This window comes from Oncorhynchus masou, chromosome 24, assembly GCF_036934945.1.
Source record: "Oncorhynchus masou masou isolate Uvic2021 chromosome 24, UVic_Omas_1.1, whole genome shotgun sequence".
Lineage (NCBI taxonomy): Eukaryota > Metazoa > Chordata > Actinopteri > Salmoniformes > Salmonidae > Oncorhynchus > Oncorhynchus masou.
In genome coordinates, this window is record NC_088235.1 from 23,981,643 (window position 1) to 23,999,142 (window position 17,500).

At 40.0% G+C, this 17,500-nt stretch overlaps 1 protein-coding gene across 1 annotated transcript in view; it reads right to left on the minus strand.

Moving 5' to 3' along the window:
• The window catches only part of LOC135511925 (protein sidekick-2-like), a 645,207-nt gene that overhangs the window by 55,573 nt on the left and 572,134 nt on the right, over window positions 1-17,500 (minus strand). Inside the window, exons 26-33 of the mRNA XM_064933447.1 lie at window positions 15,599-15,714; window positions 15,225-15,414; window positions 14,901-14,999; window positions 10,160-10,354; window positions 9,274-9,475; window positions 8,946-9,049; window positions 8,354-8,424; window positions 7,631-7,766 (exon numbers count right to left, since the gene is read on the minus strand). Of these exons, the coding sequence (XP_064789519.1) occupies window positions 7,631-7,766; window positions 8,354-8,424; window positions 8,946-9,049; window positions 9,274-9,475; window positions 10,160-10,354; window positions 14,901-14,999; window positions 15,225-15,414; window positions 15,599-15,714 (1,113 nt within the window). The remainder of the gene's footprint in view (window positions 1-7,630; window positions 7,767-8,353; window positions 8,425-8,945; window positions 9,050-9,273; window positions 9,476-10,159; window positions 10,355-14,900; window positions 15,000-15,224; window positions 15,415-15,598; window positions 15,715-17,500) is intronic.

Genomic DNA, 17,500 nt, shown 5'->3' on the forward strand with positions numbered 1-17,500 from the left:
TGGGTTGATAAATTTGATTTCCATTGATAATTTTTGTGTGATTTTGTTGTCAGCACGTTCAACTATGTAAAGATAAAAGTATTTAATAAGAATATTGCATTCATTCAGATCTAGGATGTGTTATTTTAGGGTTCCCTTTACTTTTTTGAGCAGTATATATACTCAATATATACTCAACTGATTTTATATATATATATATATATATATATATATATATATATATATATATATATATATATATATATATATATATATATATATATATATATATATATATATATATATATATATATATATAAAATCAGTTGAAGTCAGAAATTTACATACACTTAATTTGGAGTCATTACAACTTGTTTTTCAACCGCTACAAATTTCTTGTTAACACAACAATTGTTTACAGACAGATTATTTCACTTATAATTCACTGTCTCAAAATCCCAGTGGGTCAAAAGTTTACATACACTAAGTTGACTGTGCCTTTAAACAGCTTGGAAAATTCCAGAAAATGATGTCATGGCTTAGAAGCTTCTGACAGGCTAATTGACATCATTTGATTCAATTGGAGGTGTACCTGTGGATGTATTTCAAGGCCTACCTTCAACCTCAGTGCCTCTTCGCTTGACATCATGGGAAAATCAAAAGAAATCAGCCAAAATTGTAGACCTCCACAAGTCTGGTTCATCCTTGGGAGCAATTTCCAAATGCCTGATGGTACCACATTCATCTGTACAAACAATAGCACGCAAGTATAAACATCATGGGACCATGCAGCCGTCATACCACTCAGGAAGGAGACGTGTTCTGTCTCCTAGAAATGAACGTACTTTGGTGCGAAAAGTGCAAATCAATCCCAGAACAAAAGCAAAGGACCTTGTGAAGATGCTGGAGGAAACAGGTACAAAAGTATCTATATTCACAGTAAAACGAGTCCTATATCGACATAACCTGAAAGGCCGCTCAGCAAGGAAGAAACCACTGCTCCAAAACCGCCATAGAAAAGCCAGAATACGGTTTGCAACTGCACTTGGGGAGAAAGATCATACTTTTTGGAGAAAAGATGAAACAAATGATGATGAAACAAAAATAGAACTGTTTGGCCATAATGACCATCGTTATGTTTTGAGGAATAAGGTGGAGGCTTGCAAGCCGAAGAACACCATCCCAACCGTGAATCACGGGGGTGGCAGCATCATATTGTGGATGCTTTGCTGCAGGAGGGACTGGCACCCTTCAAGAAATAGATTTAATCATGAGGGAGGAAAATTATGTGGATATATTGAAGCACCAGCTCAAAACATCAGTCAGGAAGTTAAAGCTTAGTCGCAAATGGGATTTCCAAAATGGACAATGACCCCAAGCATACTTCCAAAGTTGTGGCAAACCGGCTTAAGGACAACAAAGTCAAGGTATTAGAGTGGCCATCACAAAGCCCTGACCTCAATCATATAATTTGTGGGCAGAACTGAAAAAATCTGACTCAGTTACACCAGCTCTGTCAGGAGGAATGGGCCAAAATGCACCCAACTTATTGTGGGAAGCTTGTGGAAGGCGACCTGAAACATTTGACCCAAGTTAATTAAAGAATTTAAAAGCAATGTTACCAAATACTTATTGAGTGTATGTAAACTTCTGACCCACTGGGAATGTGATGAAAGAAACTAAAGCTGAAATCAATCATTCTCTCTAAAATTTTTCTGACATTTCACATTCTGAAAATGATTTGGTGATCCTAACTGACCTAAGACAGGGAGTTTTTACCAGGATTAAATGTCAAGGAATTGTGGAAAACTGAATATAAATGTATTTGACTAAGGTGTGTGTCATCTTCCGACTTCAACTGCATATATATATATATATATATATATATATATATATATATATATATATATATATACACACACACACAGTGCCTTCGGAAAGAATTCAGACCCCTTGGCTTTTTCTACACTTTGTTACGTTACACCCTTATTCTAAAATGGATGAAATATTTTCTCCCCCTCATCAATCCACACACAATACCCCATAATGTCAAAGCAAAATGTAAAAAAAATATATATATATATTTATACTAAAAAGAAAACAGAAATATCACATTTACATAAGTACTCAGACCCTTTACTCAGTACTTTGTTGAAACATCTTTGAAACTGATTACTGCCTTGAGTCTTCTTGGCTATGACGCTACAAGATTGGCACGCTTTTGGGGAGTTTCTCCCATTTGTCTCTGCAGATCCTATCAAGCTCTTTCAGGTTGGATGGGATGCGTCGCTGCACACTATTTTCAGGTTTTTCGGCCCAGATGGCATCCCAGCCGGGTCCTCAGAGCATGCGCAGACCAGCAGGCTGGAGTGTTTACGGACATATTAAATCTTTCCCTATCCCAGTCTGCTGTCCACACATGCTTCAAGATGGCCACCATTGTTCCTGTTCCCAAGAAAGCAAAAGTAACTGAACTAAATGACTATCACCCTGTAGCACTCACTTTGCTCATCATGAAGTGCTTCGAGAGACGAGTCAAAGATCACATCACCTCCACCATACCTGATACCCTAGACCCACTTCAATTTTCTTACCGCCCCAATAGATCCACAGACGACGCCATCGCCATTGGACTGCGCACTGCCCTATCCCATCTGGACAAGAGGAATACCTATGTAAGAATACTGTTTATTGACTATAGCTCAGTATTCAACCCCAAAGTACCCTCCAAGCTCATCATTAAGCTTGAGGCCCCGGGTTTGGACCACGCCCTGCGCAACCGGATCCTGAACTTCCTGATGGGTGGTGAAGGTAGGAAACAATACCTCCACTTCGCTGATCCTTAACACTGGGGCCCAAAAGGGTGCCCCCTCCTGTACTCCCTGTTCACCCATGACTGCATGGCCATGCACACCTCCAACTCAATCATTAAGTTTGCAGACGTCTAACAGTGGTAGGCTTAATTACCAACAATGATGAGACAGCCTACAGGGAGAAGGTGAGGGCTCTGGGAATGTGGTGCCAGGGAAATACCCTCTCACCCAACATCAACAAAACAAAGTAGATAATCGTGGGCTTCAGGAAAGAACTTGAAAGTTTCATCAAGCGCTATGATTAAACTGGCCCTCATGAGGACCACCACATGAATGGAAGAACCAGAGTTACCTCAACTGCAGAGGATAATTGACCAAGCATTATCACTATTGGAGACATATTTTAAGTTTTACAAGTGTATTTTATACAGCTCTGAAACTTGTTTTAAATGCAAAGAAAACATATTTTATGATTTTTAATAGGTTCAAAAAGTTGGTTGAAAATACACGTACACTTACGAGCTTAGATGGTTCTTGAATGAATCAGGTCTCTGCATATAAATACATAGGGACATGGTTGGATGATGAACTGTCTTTTAAAATGCATATTGACCAACTTTGTAAACGGCTAAAAATCAAGCTAGGCTTCATCTATAGAAACAGGACATGCTTGTCCTCTACAAATAGAAGACAAATTGTGCAAGCTACTTTTATGTCTGTTATAGATTATGGGAATATTATTTACATGCATGCTACGGCATCAACACTTAAATCGCTGGATGCTACTTATCATTGCGCACTTAGGTACACAAGCTACAGAACTCACCACTGAGTTTTATATCAAAATGTGGGTTGGACTTCACTGTCTGTGAGACAATAACAACATGCTCTGTGTTTGTCTATAAAGCACTTCTGAATAAGCTACCTTCTTATTTATTATCACTCATCAATATTATAGATATAATTCCCAAACTTAGGTCTCAAGCATGGATTCCACTTGAGGCCCATGTGATTTCCACAGAGTTGGGTATGGCTGCCTTTTCCTGTTACGCTCCTTGCTTATGGAATAGCCTGCAGACTGAACTTAAACCTGAGACTCTTGTCCCCCTGTCGCCCATTTTAAATATTTATTGGAGGATTTGTATTTTTGTGTTGCTTGTAACTGTTTCAGGTAGTGCAAGTTATTGTGCTGTTAGGGGAATAACCTGTGTGTAAATATAATATGTTGCTGTATTGTTTTGTGTTATCTGTGATCAATTTGTTTGTCTTGTGCAGTTTCTTAATCATTGTACCTAAACTGTATGTGTAAACATGAATACGCAGGACCCAGCTGTAAAAGAGACCTTGGTCTCAGTCTGTGTTCCTTGTTGGAATAATAATAAGTTCATTAGAGATACCAGCCTCAGAAATTGTAGCGCAAATAAACGCTTCAAGTAACAGACACATCTCAACATCAACTGTTCAGAGGAGACTATGTGAATCAGGCCTTAATGCACAAATTGCTGAACGAGCACTACTAAAGGACACCAATAAGAAGAAGAGACTTGTTTTGGCCAAGAAACATGAGCAATGGTCCAAATTGGAGAATTTTAGTTCCAACCGCGGTGTCTGTGAACGGATGACCTCCACATGTATTTCCAACCGTAAAGCACAGAGGAGGTGTTATGGTGTGGGGGTGCTTTGCTGGTTGCACTGTTTGTGATTTATTTCGAATTCAAGGCACACTTAACCAGCATGGCTACAACAGCATTCTGCAGCGATACGCCATCCCATCTGGTTTGGGCTTAGTGGGACTATGATTTGTTTTTCAACAGGACAATGATCCAACACACCTCCAGGCTGTGTAAGGGCTATTTGACCAAGAAGGAGAGTGGTGGAGAGCTGCATCAGATGACCTGGCCTCCACAATCACCCGATCTCAACCAAATTGAGAAGGTTTGGGATGAGTTGGACCGCAGAGTGAAGGAAAAGCAGCCAGTTATCAAGGCAAAGGGTGGCTATTTGAATCTCAAATATATTTAGATTTGTTTAACACTTTTTTGTTGCTAAATGGTTCCATATGGGTTATTTCATAGTTTTGTGTTCGCTATGCAATGTGGAGAATGAATGAATGGGGCCATGTATCGTGAGATTTTGAGTGAAAACCTCCTTCCATCAGCAAGGGCATTGAAGATGAAACGTGGCTGGGTCTTTCAGCATGACAATGATCCCAAACACACCGCCCGGGCAACAAAGGAGTGGCTTCGTTAGAAGCATTTCAAGGTCCTGGAGTGGCCTAGCCAGTCTCTAGATCTCAACCCCATAGAAAATCTTTGGAGGGAGTTGAAAGTCCGCGTTGCCCGGCAACAGCCCCAAAACATCACTGCTCTTGAGGAGATCTGCATGGAGGAATGGGCCAAAATACAAGCAACAGTGTGTGAAAACCTTGTGAAGACTTACAGAAAACATTTGACTTCTGTCATTGCCAACAAAGGGTACATAACAAAGTATTGAGATAAACTTTTGTTATTGACCAAATACTTATTTTCCATCATAATTTGCAAATAAATTCATTAAAAATCCTACAATGTGATTTTCTGGATTTTTTTCCTCATTTTGTCTGTCATAGTTGATCTGTACCTATGATGAAAATTACAGGCCTCTCTCATCTTTTTAAGTGGGAGAACTTGCACAATTTGTGGCTGACTAAATACTTTTTTGCCCCACTGTATATGTATCTCTTTCTGCATGGCCTGGGGGAGAGAGTCTCCTCCAGAATTGTACAACCTGAGATAACAGAACCTGGGTGTAGGAGTGAGAGAGGTGGAAGCCACGATCTGTACCCAGAAAGGGCCACGTCATGACCGTGCTTAGGGTCATTGTCCTGTTGGATGGTGAACCTTCACCCCAGTCTGAGGTCCTGAGCGCTCTGGAGCAAGTTTTCATCAAGGATCTCTCTGTACTATGCTCCGTTCATCTTTTGCTCTATCCTGACTAGTTCAATCTTGGTTTCATCAGACCAGAACATCTTGTTTCTCATGGTCTGAGAGTCTTTAGGTGCCTTTTGGTAAACTCCAAGTGGATGTCATTAGAGAGTTGGGCCATTAACCAAAAGGTTGCTGGATCCAATCCCCGAGCTGACAAGGTAAAAATCTGTCGTTCTGCCCCTGAGCACTGTTCCCCAGGCGCCAAAGACGTGGATGTCAATCAAGGCAGCCCCCCGCACCTCTCTGATTCAGAGGGGTTAAGTTAAATGCGGAAGACACATTTCAGTTGTACAACTGACTAGGTATCCCCCTTTCCCCCATGTGCCTTTTACTGCGGAGTGGCTTCTGTCTGGCCGCTCTACCATGAACGCCTGATTGTTGGAGTGCTGCAGAGACGTTTGTCATTCTGGAAGGTTCTCCCATCTCCACAAAGGAACTCTGGAGCTCTGTCAGAATGACCAATCGCGTTCTTGGTCACGTCCCTGACCAAGGCCCTTCTCCCCCGATTGCTCAGTTTGGCCAGGCAGCCAGCTCTAGGAAGAGTCTTGGTGTTTCCAAATATCTTCCATTTAAGAATAATGGAGGCCACTGTGTTCTTGGAGACCTTGCTGCATAAATGTTTTGGTACCCTTCCCCAGATCCGTGCCTCGACATAATACTGTCTCGGAGCTCTACGGACAATTCCTTTGACCTTATAGCTTGGGTTTTGCTCTGATATGCATTGTCAACTGTGGGACCTTATATAGACCAGTGTGTGCCTTTCCAAATCATGTCCAATCAATTGAATTTACCACTGGCGGACTCAACAATGATCAATGGAAACAGGATGCACCTGAGCTCAATTTCCAGTCTCATAGCAAAAGGTCTGAATACTGTTTTTGATTTTTAATACATTTGCAAACATTTAAAAAAAATGTTTTACTTTTGTCATTATAGGGTATTGTGTGTTGATTGATGAGGAAAAAAATGAATTTAATCCATTTTATAAGGCTGTAACGTAACAAAATGAGGAAAAAGTCAAGGTGTCAAAAAGTCATACTTTCCAAAGGCACAGTATACATAACAAAATGTAGCTAATATTTTCTTACTTAAAAAAACTCTGCTTAAGGGCTTGTAAGTAAGTATTTCACTGCAAAGTCTACACCTGTTGTATTTGGCACATGTGACACATACAATTTGATGTGACTATTATGCAAGAACCAGTGAAAAACCCACACAATCATAGAAACCCACACTAACTTCATCAAAGAGAAATGAAACATCACACAGACATAGAAACCCACACTAACTTCATCAAAGAGAAATGAAACATCACACAGACATAGAAACCCACACTAACTTCATCAAAGAGAAATGAAACATCACACAGACATAGAAACCCACACTAACTTCATCAAAGAGAAATGAAACATCACACAGACATAGAAACCCACACTAACTTCATCAAAGAGAAATGAAACATCACACAGACATAGAAACCCACACTAACTTCACCAAAGAGAAAGGAAACAACACACAGACATAGAAACCCACACTAACTTCACCAAAGAGAAATGAAACATCACACAGACATAGAAACCCACACTAACTTCATCAAAGAGAAATGAAACATCACACAGACATAGAAACCCACACTAACTTCATCAAAGAGAAATGAAACATCACACAGACCGAGCAGATAGTAGAAGACTATTAGAAGGGACTGATTCTGAGAAGTGTAGTGTCAGGTGTCAGGCACAGCCAGTGTTACAGGAAGACAATATAGGAGAATGTTTGGTACACTTTCTGATGGAGTTCTGTGTGGCCTTGTTGAGAGATGGTGGTTGATGTGAGGTTGTAGGAGCATTGTGGGAAGGTTATGACAATACTCACAGTTGAGCTCGGTCCATGTATTGGAGGGGCTGTTGGCGGTGCGTACGGAGACGCTGCGGAGGCGGTCGTACATGAGCTCCCGGTATCGTATCCGAAAACCCAGGAGGATACCGTTAATCTTCTCCTCAGACGGATGCTGTGATGACAATACATAACGTGAGACTACCATTAGGTCATGTTCAACATAGTCTCTTTCACGGACAGTCATATTTACAAAGCCGAGCAAGCTAACTAGATATTTGATTAAGAATAATAATATATTTAATTTATAACTCGCTTTACGATCATCCCATTTATGGCAAGCCCTCCCCGGCAAAGCATGGCCAGTGTACAACAGGACTAAGTAAAGGAGGATTCAAAAATCCCCAGCTAACCGGATCTCATCCATGGCTGACTCACACAGACAGAAATTCCCCTGTTGTAAAACATTAGATAACAGAACAAATGGAAAAGAGAGGAGTGAGAGAGAGAACAGGGGAAAGAGAGAAGAGTTTGGATGTCTCGCTGTAAAACTCCTACAGGCAGTAACCTGGGAACTCTGCCCGTTATGACCTGCTAATTCAGGTGTTAGTGTTAGAGAGAGGAGGTGTGTGTTCCACTCAGTCTAAGTACACCCTATTCCCCGTGCTACCCTTTCATTACCACCCACTGACTGACAGATGACTGGGTTTTACTGCGGATAGGAAGACAGACATCAGGACCAATCACCACGTCTCTTCTTACCTGCCAGCGAATCAGCACGGATGTAGTTGTGTGTGGTGTGACAGAGAGGATTGTGGGGGCTTCGTCAGGGGCTGCAAAAGAAGGAGAGAAAAGAACAAAGGTTGAAAGTGAGGACAATTAGTTGAGACTACCACCAGGAGCAAATAACTAACACAGTATTATTCACAGCATACACAACTAAAGAGATCATGTCATCCACTGGTAAACAAGTCAAATATGGGCATGACATTGATTTGAAGGAAGAACATTTCTTGAATTAAAGTTAGTTCTACTCGGTTGACATTGTTTGGATTTAAGTGCCCCCCTCCCGTCACACAGCAACCACAGATGGTGAAGATGACATCACCTATTCTGCTGCTGCCAATAATGTCCTCACCACAGCAATACATTAACTCATCCTGACATTCTAATCAGGGAAAGATTCTAACCCAACTCTGATGTAAAACATACTTTATAGAACCCCTGCCTACAAATGTGTCAATGTGGCAAATCCAAGGGCAATGAAGAATGTGTGGATAATATGATGTCCACAAGGATCTTTATTTTCATTGCAGTAAGATACCACAACTTGAAAAGAGTTCAAGCCTCTTACCGTCCTGTAGTGTGGTGATAACTTCACTCTCCTCGCTGTATTCACTGTCTCCTATGTCGTTGGTGGCTTTCACTCTAAACTGGTAGGAGATGAAGGGCTTCAGCCTAGCAACAGAGATGTAACACATGACAACATCATTCTCAGTCGTTACAATATTTTTTTCAACCTTTCAAGTTCCATTTAGGGCTAAGTGCAGCTTTTCCAAGCAAATATCTCAAATATCTCAGCTCAAGGGTCTATACTGTTATAGGAAACCTTCCACTATGTACCCCTGTTAGTGCACTGGGTAGGGTGCTAGGTAGTGTGCTAGGTAGGGTCTATACTGTACCTGCCAACTATGTAGAAGCTAGACTCGTGGTTGACCGAGGCAGAGTGGACGGTCCAGTTGCTGTCGGGCAGTTCTCTCAGCTGCACGGTGTAGTAGCGGACCGGAGAGAGGCCATCGCTGCCTGCTTCCCATGACAACAACACGCTGCGGGCTTGAACATTCTCTTGGGGCACCATGGGACGACCGGTGGGCTGAGGGCGAGCTGGGGGGGAGAGAGAGTGGAGACAGAGGAAGAGCGGAAGAGAGAGGGGAAAACAGAGGGGGTTAAAGAGGCTAACAACAACAACAGTTCTACGATAACAGAAAGAAAGTTTGTACTGTCAGTTCTTATCAGTTATTATCAGGTTAAACAAATGACCACACACAATATCATTAGCCTACAGTACTCACTAACTTCAAGTGCTTGTGTAAAAACACTAAACAAATAGCTTATTACTGCAGATGTAACCGGGCAGAATATGACTCATTAGAAACCAATGTGCTGAATCTGTAAACCACTATCAGATGAGATGAGTGTTTCTTCTAAACTCGATGGAATTCTCTGTTGTTTACTTACGGTAACTGCCTGACTTAGCCCAGCCACTCTAACATTTTGTGTCAACCCTGAGAAAATAAACCTGTCTGCTGTCTAACACATGTAGACAGTATTCTGTGGTATGCTCTATAAGTACAATAACTCATATGCTAATGTAACATAAAACTTGATCTAATTACACAAAATACACAATTATTTCTGGAATGTCCTATAAGCTACAATAACTCTTACTATAACTTTTCGATATGTTTCCGTAGTAACCTCACTTTTTGGTATATTCAATAAGTACAATAACTCATATACTAATGTGATATAACACGTCATCTGACATATATTTCAAATCACATTTACCTCTCTTCTCGGTGGTGACCACCAGTGCCTCTGCAGCCTCCCCCCAGCCCTTGCGTGTCTGGGCTGTGATGCGGAACACGTACACTGACTCTTGTTTCAGGCCAGTCACCATGTACTGGCGAGCACTCGGGTTTAAGACGTCCACTGTGGCCGTGTTGCTATTGGTCGAGTTCAGACGATATGTGATCTGATAGGCTGAGAAGAGAAAACAGAAAACACAACATGAAAGCATAGAGTCAGAGTCAGACACTATTAACTTGATGATTAAACTTAATGTCTGTCAACATTTCCTTCAGAAGATATGATGATTATCCTTAATGTCTGTCAACATTTCCTTCAGAAGATATGAGGATTAACCTTAATGTCTGTCAACATTTCCTTCAGAAGATATGATGATTATCCTTAATGTCTGTCAACATTTCCTTCAGAAGATATGATGATTATCCTTAATGTCTGTCAACATTTCCTTCAGAAGATATGATGATTATCCTTAATGTCTGTCAACATTTCCTTCAGAAGATATGATGATTATCCTTAATGTCTGTCAACATTTCCTTCAGAAGATATGAGGATTAACCTTAATGTCTGTCAACATTTCCTTCAGAAGATATGAGGATTAACCTTAATGTCTGTCAACATTTCCTTCAGAAGATATGAGGATTAACCTTAATGTCTGTCAACATTTCCTTCAGAAGATATGATGATTATCCTTAATGTCTGTCAACATTTCCTTCAGAAGATATGAGGATTAACCTTAATGTCTGTCAACATTTCCTTCAGAAGATATGAGGATTAACCTTAATGTCTGTCAACATTTCCTTCAGAAGATATGATGATTATCCTTAATGTCTGTCAACATTTCCTTCAGAAGATATGAGGATTAACCTTAATGTCTGTCAACATTTCCTTCAGAAGATATGAGGATTAACCTTAATGTCTGTCAACATTTCCTTCAGAAGATATGATGATTATCCTTAATGTCTGTCAACATTTCCTTCAGAAGGTATGATGATTATCCTTAATGTCTGTCAACATTTCCTTCAGAAGATATGAGGATTAACCTTAATGTCTGTCAACATTTCCTTCAGAAGATATGATGATTATCCTTAATGTCTGTCAACATTTCCTTCTGAAGATATGAGGATTAACCTTAATATCGGTCAACATTTCCTTCAGAAGATATGAGGATTAACCTTAATGTCTGTCAACATTTCCTTCAGAAGATATGATGATTATCCTTAATGTCTGTCAACGTTTCCTTCAGAAGGTATGATGATTATCCTTAATGTCTGTCAACATTTCCTTCAGAAGATATGATGATTATCCTTAATGTCTGTCAACATTTCCTTCAGAAGATATGATGATTATCCTTAATGTCTGTCAACATTTCCTTCAGAAGATATGACGATTAAACTTAATGTCTGTCAACATTTCCTTCAGAAGATATGATGATTATCCTTAATGTCTGTCAAAATTTCCTTCAGAAGATATGATGATTAACCTTAATGTCTGTCAACATTTCCTTCAGAAGATATGATGATTATCCTTAATGTCTGTCAACATTTCCTTCAGAAGATATGATGATTATCCTTAATGTCTGTCAACATTTCCTTCAGAAGATATGAGGATTAACCTTAATATCGGTCAACATTTCCTTCAGAAGATATGAGGATTAACCTTAATGTCTGTCAACATTTCCTTCAGAAGATATGAGGATTAACCTTAATGTCTGTAAACATTTCCTTCCGAAGATATGAGGATTAACCTTAATGTCTGTCAACATTTCCTTAAGAAGATATGATGATTATCCTTAATGTCGGTCAACATTTCCTTCAGAAGATATGATGATTAAACCTTAATGTCGGTCAACATTTCCTTCAGAAGATATGAGGATTAACCTTAATGTCTGTCAACATTTCCTTCAGAAGATATGATGATTATCCTTAATGTCTGTCAACATTTCCTTCAGAAGATATGATGATTATCCTTAATGTCTGTCAACATTTCCTTCAGAAGATATGAGGATTAACCTTAATATCGGTCAACATTTCCTTCAGAAGATATGAGGATTAACCTTAATGTCTGTAAACATTTCCTTCAGAAGATATGAGGATTAACCTTAATGTCTGTCAACATTTCCTTAAGAAGATATGATGATTATCCTTAATGTCTGTCAACATTTCCTTCAGAAGATATGAGGATTATCCTTAATGTCTGTCAACATTTCCTTCAGAAGATATGATGATTATCCTTAATGTCGGTCAACATTTCCTTCAGAAGATATGATGATTATCCTTAATGTCGGTCAACATTTCCTTCAGAAGATATGATGATTATCCTTAATGTCTGTCAACATTTCCTTCAGAAGATATGATGATTATCCTTAATGTCTGTCAACATTTCCTTCAGAAGATATGAGGATTAACCTTAATATCGGTCAACATTTCCTTCAGAAGATATGAGGATTAACCTTAATGTCTGTCAACATTTCCTTCAGAAGATATGATGATTATCCTTAATGTCTGTCAACATTTCCTTCAGAAGATATGAGGATAATCCTTAATGTCTGTCAACATTTCCTTCAGAAGATATGATGATTATCCTTAATGTCTGTCAACATTTCCTTCAGAAGATATGATGATTATCCTTAATGTCTGTCAACATTTCCTTCAGAAGATATGAGGATTAACCTTAATGTCTGTAAACATTTCCTTCAGAAGATATGAGGATTAACCTTAATGTCTGTCAACATTTCCTTAAGAAGATATGATGATTATCCTTAATGTCTGTCAACATTTCCTTCAGAAGATATGAGGATTATCCTTAATGTCTGTCAACATTTCCTTCAGAAGATATGATGATTATCCTTAATGTCGGTCAACATTTCCTTCAGAAGATATGAGGATTATCCTTAATGTCGGTCAACATTTCCTTCAGAAGATATGAGGATTAACCTTAATGTCTGTCAACATTTCCTTCAGAAGATATGATGATTATCCTTAATGTCTGTCAACATTTCCTTCAGAAGATATGATGATTATCCTTAATGTCTGTCAACATTTCCTTCAGAAGATATGAGGATTAACCTTAATATCGGTCAACATTTCCTTCAGAAGATATGAGGATTAACCTTAATGTCTGTCAACATTTCCTTCAGAAGATATGCTGATTATCCTTAATGTCTGTCAACATTTCCTTCAGAAGATATGAGGATAATCCTTAATGTCTGTCAACATTTCCTTCAGAAGATATGATGATTATCCTTAATGTCGGTCAACATTTCCTTCAGAAGATATGATGATTATCCTTAATGTCGGTCAACATTTCCTTCAGAAGATATGATGATTATCCTTAATGTCGGTCAACATTTCCTTCAGAAGATATGAGGATTAACCTTAATGTCTGTCAACATTTCCTTCAGAAGATATGAGGATTAACCTTAATGTCGGTCAACATTTCCTTCAGAAGATATGATGATTATCCATAATGTCGGTCAATATTTCCTTCAGAAGATATGGCCACCCACATTTTAAAGTGGAACTGACAGTGTTTTAACTACTTTGCAGACAAACAATCATATCAGTCAAAAATATCAAATACTCAGTTTATGCTTCAAAAACATCTTCATTTGACTCAACATTCCATGATGTACAGTAAGGCATTGTTGGCAGAATAGATGGATGCAGTTCAATGCATTATTAATATAATTCCCCAATACATTTCTTGGTAGTCCCCCAAAAAATTGCTGGCGGGTTGTCAATCACAGCTGGCCCAGTACATCGTTTGCTGCCTCCACCCATTCTGGATGCACTCTCAGTTTCAATATATTTTGAACAAGAATAGATGACCGGGAAGATGACTGGGAAGGCTGGGAATATCAATACAATCCAAGTAGTAATGATCACAAGTCAGTCATAACGTGGCTAACAGGCTAGCCCACTTGTTACACAAAGCCCGCGGGCCGAATAGGACACACAAGCGTGTATAAATTAATAAACAGTTGAGCCATTAACTTTATCAAATTACAGCCTGATGCGCACGCATAGGTGAATTCAACTTCAACTGCGCTACTTTCGTGTGTCCCAATTACAATGCGTAGCGGAGGGTTAAGTGTACAGACACATGCCAGTTTCAATACATTTTGAGTGCACCATACAGCAATGCTGCATTCAACTGCACTGGTGATCCATGCAGTGCAAAAAACATGAAAAACATGTTTGACATTTAAATGTTATAACAATGTATTGCTACGTTTTTGTTATTTGGAGTTTGGGTCGAAGCATATTATGCACATCTGCAAGCAGCATAGCAGTAACGGCTGGACAAATATTATTTCTCTCTTTTGTTGTAATATGTTAAAATGATATATTCGGCACGCTAATGCCCCACACGTTCGTGGGGCCACAGGTGTGGTGGACATTATAAGGACCACATTTTTTCAAATAAAACAACGGGCAGTTTGAGTCGTGGCTGCAATTTCTGTGTCTTTTCAATATGGCCAATGCGCTGATTGCAACAATTCTGGCAGTTCTACTTTAAGCCCTTTGAACCTGCCTGAAACATAATGGTGAACACAAGTATCAGGTTGGTTCTACGATGCTAGGTCAAAAGTTGGTTATAACTAAATCATCATAGTCAAGGTGATGTTGTTTTTGTTTGCTGTATGAGAGGGTCATTCTTGTGGAGTCTGGACAGGTTAAAATTGAAAGGTTTGGTCAGGGTCAAAGGTCAAACCACATACCCAGGATGATACCATTAGGCTGGGACGGGGACTGCCAGATGAGACGCACCGAGGTGGTCCGGACCTCAGGGAACAGGATGCCCACTGGAGGGCCGGGCACTGGAGACGAGAGAGTGGCACAGGGTTAGAATATTTAACACCTCTTTCTTCACTTCAGATGCATTGGTTTACTGAGTGGTAGTGGGCATTGGTATACTATAATATCAAATTCTGGATAAGCTATTTGAAAACTTGAATATATCCTGTATCCACCACTACTTGATGTAGGGGCCCTACAAGTAGTATACATTTAGACAGGCATATATTAGGCTGCCCAGTGCATACCATCGTCCAGAGTTCTCTCCAGTATGAGTGGTGAGCTGGGCATGCCGTCTCCGATGCGGGTGAAGGCCAGGACCTGGATCTCATAGAGGACATATTTCCCCAGACCAGTCAGCTGGACACTGTGGCTGGCGTTCCCATCCACTGTCCACAACTGGAGGGACGAGTCAGAGTCCTTCTCCCTATACAACACCTGAAAGAGAAGAGAATAGAAGAAAACAGAGGATAGATGAGAAGAGTGGAGAAGAGAGGGAAGAAGAGAAGAGCAAAAGGAAGATGTTGAATTACAAAGTGGGAGAGTGAGCAATGGAATTATTTTTGTGTACAGTATTGTATCCCTCTTGGAGGCGAGGGTGATGACTAAGCACCTCACACACCTTGTATCCCAAGATCAGCCCATTCCGTTCTGGTTCTGGTACTTCAAACCAGCGCACCAGGATACTGCTGGAGGTTGTGGCAAAGGCTGACACGTTGGTAGGGCCACAGGAGGGGACTGGAGGGAATAACAAATTAAAAAATCACTTTTGATACCGAAATACAGCTATTTTACGCTGATGATACTGTAACTTATTGTTGTGCCTCGTCTCTCACAAAAGGTTCCCAGAACTTGCAAACTGCTTTTTATACTGTTCAACATACCTTGTGTCAGTTGAAGCTTATCCTCATTACTGACAAAACTAAACTAATATTGTTTTCTAAAACAAGAAATAGACCTCTGAACCTTTCACCTATTATTACTTGTCAATGAGATTGAGACTGAAACCTCATATAAATATCTTGGAATATTAATTGATGACAGCCTCTATTTTACATTGCATATTCAACATCGTACAAAAAAATGGAAACTGATTGGGGATTATATTTGAGGAATAAGGCCTGTTTTTCTTTCGAAGCCAGAAGGAGGCTGGTATCAGCTACATTTATGATTATACAAGACTATGGTGATATTTTAAACATGAATGCTTCCGCTCAGTGTTTGAGATCAGTTGACACCCTTTACCATGGACCATTGAGATGTATTTTAAACTGCAAAACCCTTACGCACCACTGCACTTTATATACCAGGGTTGGCTGGCCTTCTCTAATCAATCATAGGCTCAGTCACTGGTATACTATAATTTAGCCCAAACAACTACATCTCCACCTAATGTATAGATGTATGTATTTATTTATTTAGCTCCTTTGCACCCCATTATTTCTATCTCTACTTTGCACATTCTTCCACTGCAAATCTACCATTCCAGTATTTTACTTGCAAACTGTATTTACTTCGCCACCATGGCCATTTGTTTTGCCTTTACCCCCCTTATCTCACCTCATTTGCTCACATTGTATATGGACTTATTTTTCTACTGTATTATTGACTGTATGTTTGTTTTACTCCATGTGTAACTCTGTGTTGTTGTATGTGTCGAACTGCTTTGCTTTATCTTGGCCATGTCGCAATTGTAAATGAGAACTTGTTCTCAACTAGACGACCTGGTTAAATAGAGGTTAAAACATAAATAAAAATACATCTTCATGGGTCATTGTGTGTGTGTGTGTTAAAGACACATATACACTGAGGCCTAAGGTCTGACCCAGGTGTGACTGTAGCTCCAGAGAATCAGGCCAGCTAGGCTATGACTCCTTCCTGGCACACGTCCCTGGATATAATCAACTCAGCAAAAAAAGAAATGTCCTCTCACTGTCAACCACGTTTATTTTCAGGAAATTTAACATGTGTAAATATTTGTCTGAATATAACAAGATTCAACAACTGAGACATAAACTGAACAAGTTCCACAGACATGTGACTAACAGAAATTGAATATTGTGTCCCTGAACAAAGGGTAGGTCAAAATCAAAAGTGACAGTCAGTATCTGGTGTGGCCACCAGCTGCATTAAGTACTGCATCTCCTTCTCATGGACTGCTCCAGATTTGCCCGTTCTTGCTGTGAGATGTTACCCCAGTCTTCCACCAAGGCACCTGCAAGTTCCCAAATATTTCTGGGGGGAATGGCCCTAGCCCTCACCCTCCGATCCAACAGTCCCCATACGTGCTCAATGTGATTGAGATCCGGGCTCTTCGCTGGTCATGGAAGAACACTGACATTCCTGTCTTGCAGGAAATCATGCACAGAACGAGCAGTATGGCTGGTGGCATTGTCATGCTGGAGGGTCATGTCATGATGAGCCTGCAGGAAGGGTACCACATGAGGGAGGAGGATGTCTTCCCTGTAAAGCACAGCATTGAGATTGCCTGCAATGACAACAAGCTCAGTCTGATGATGCTGTG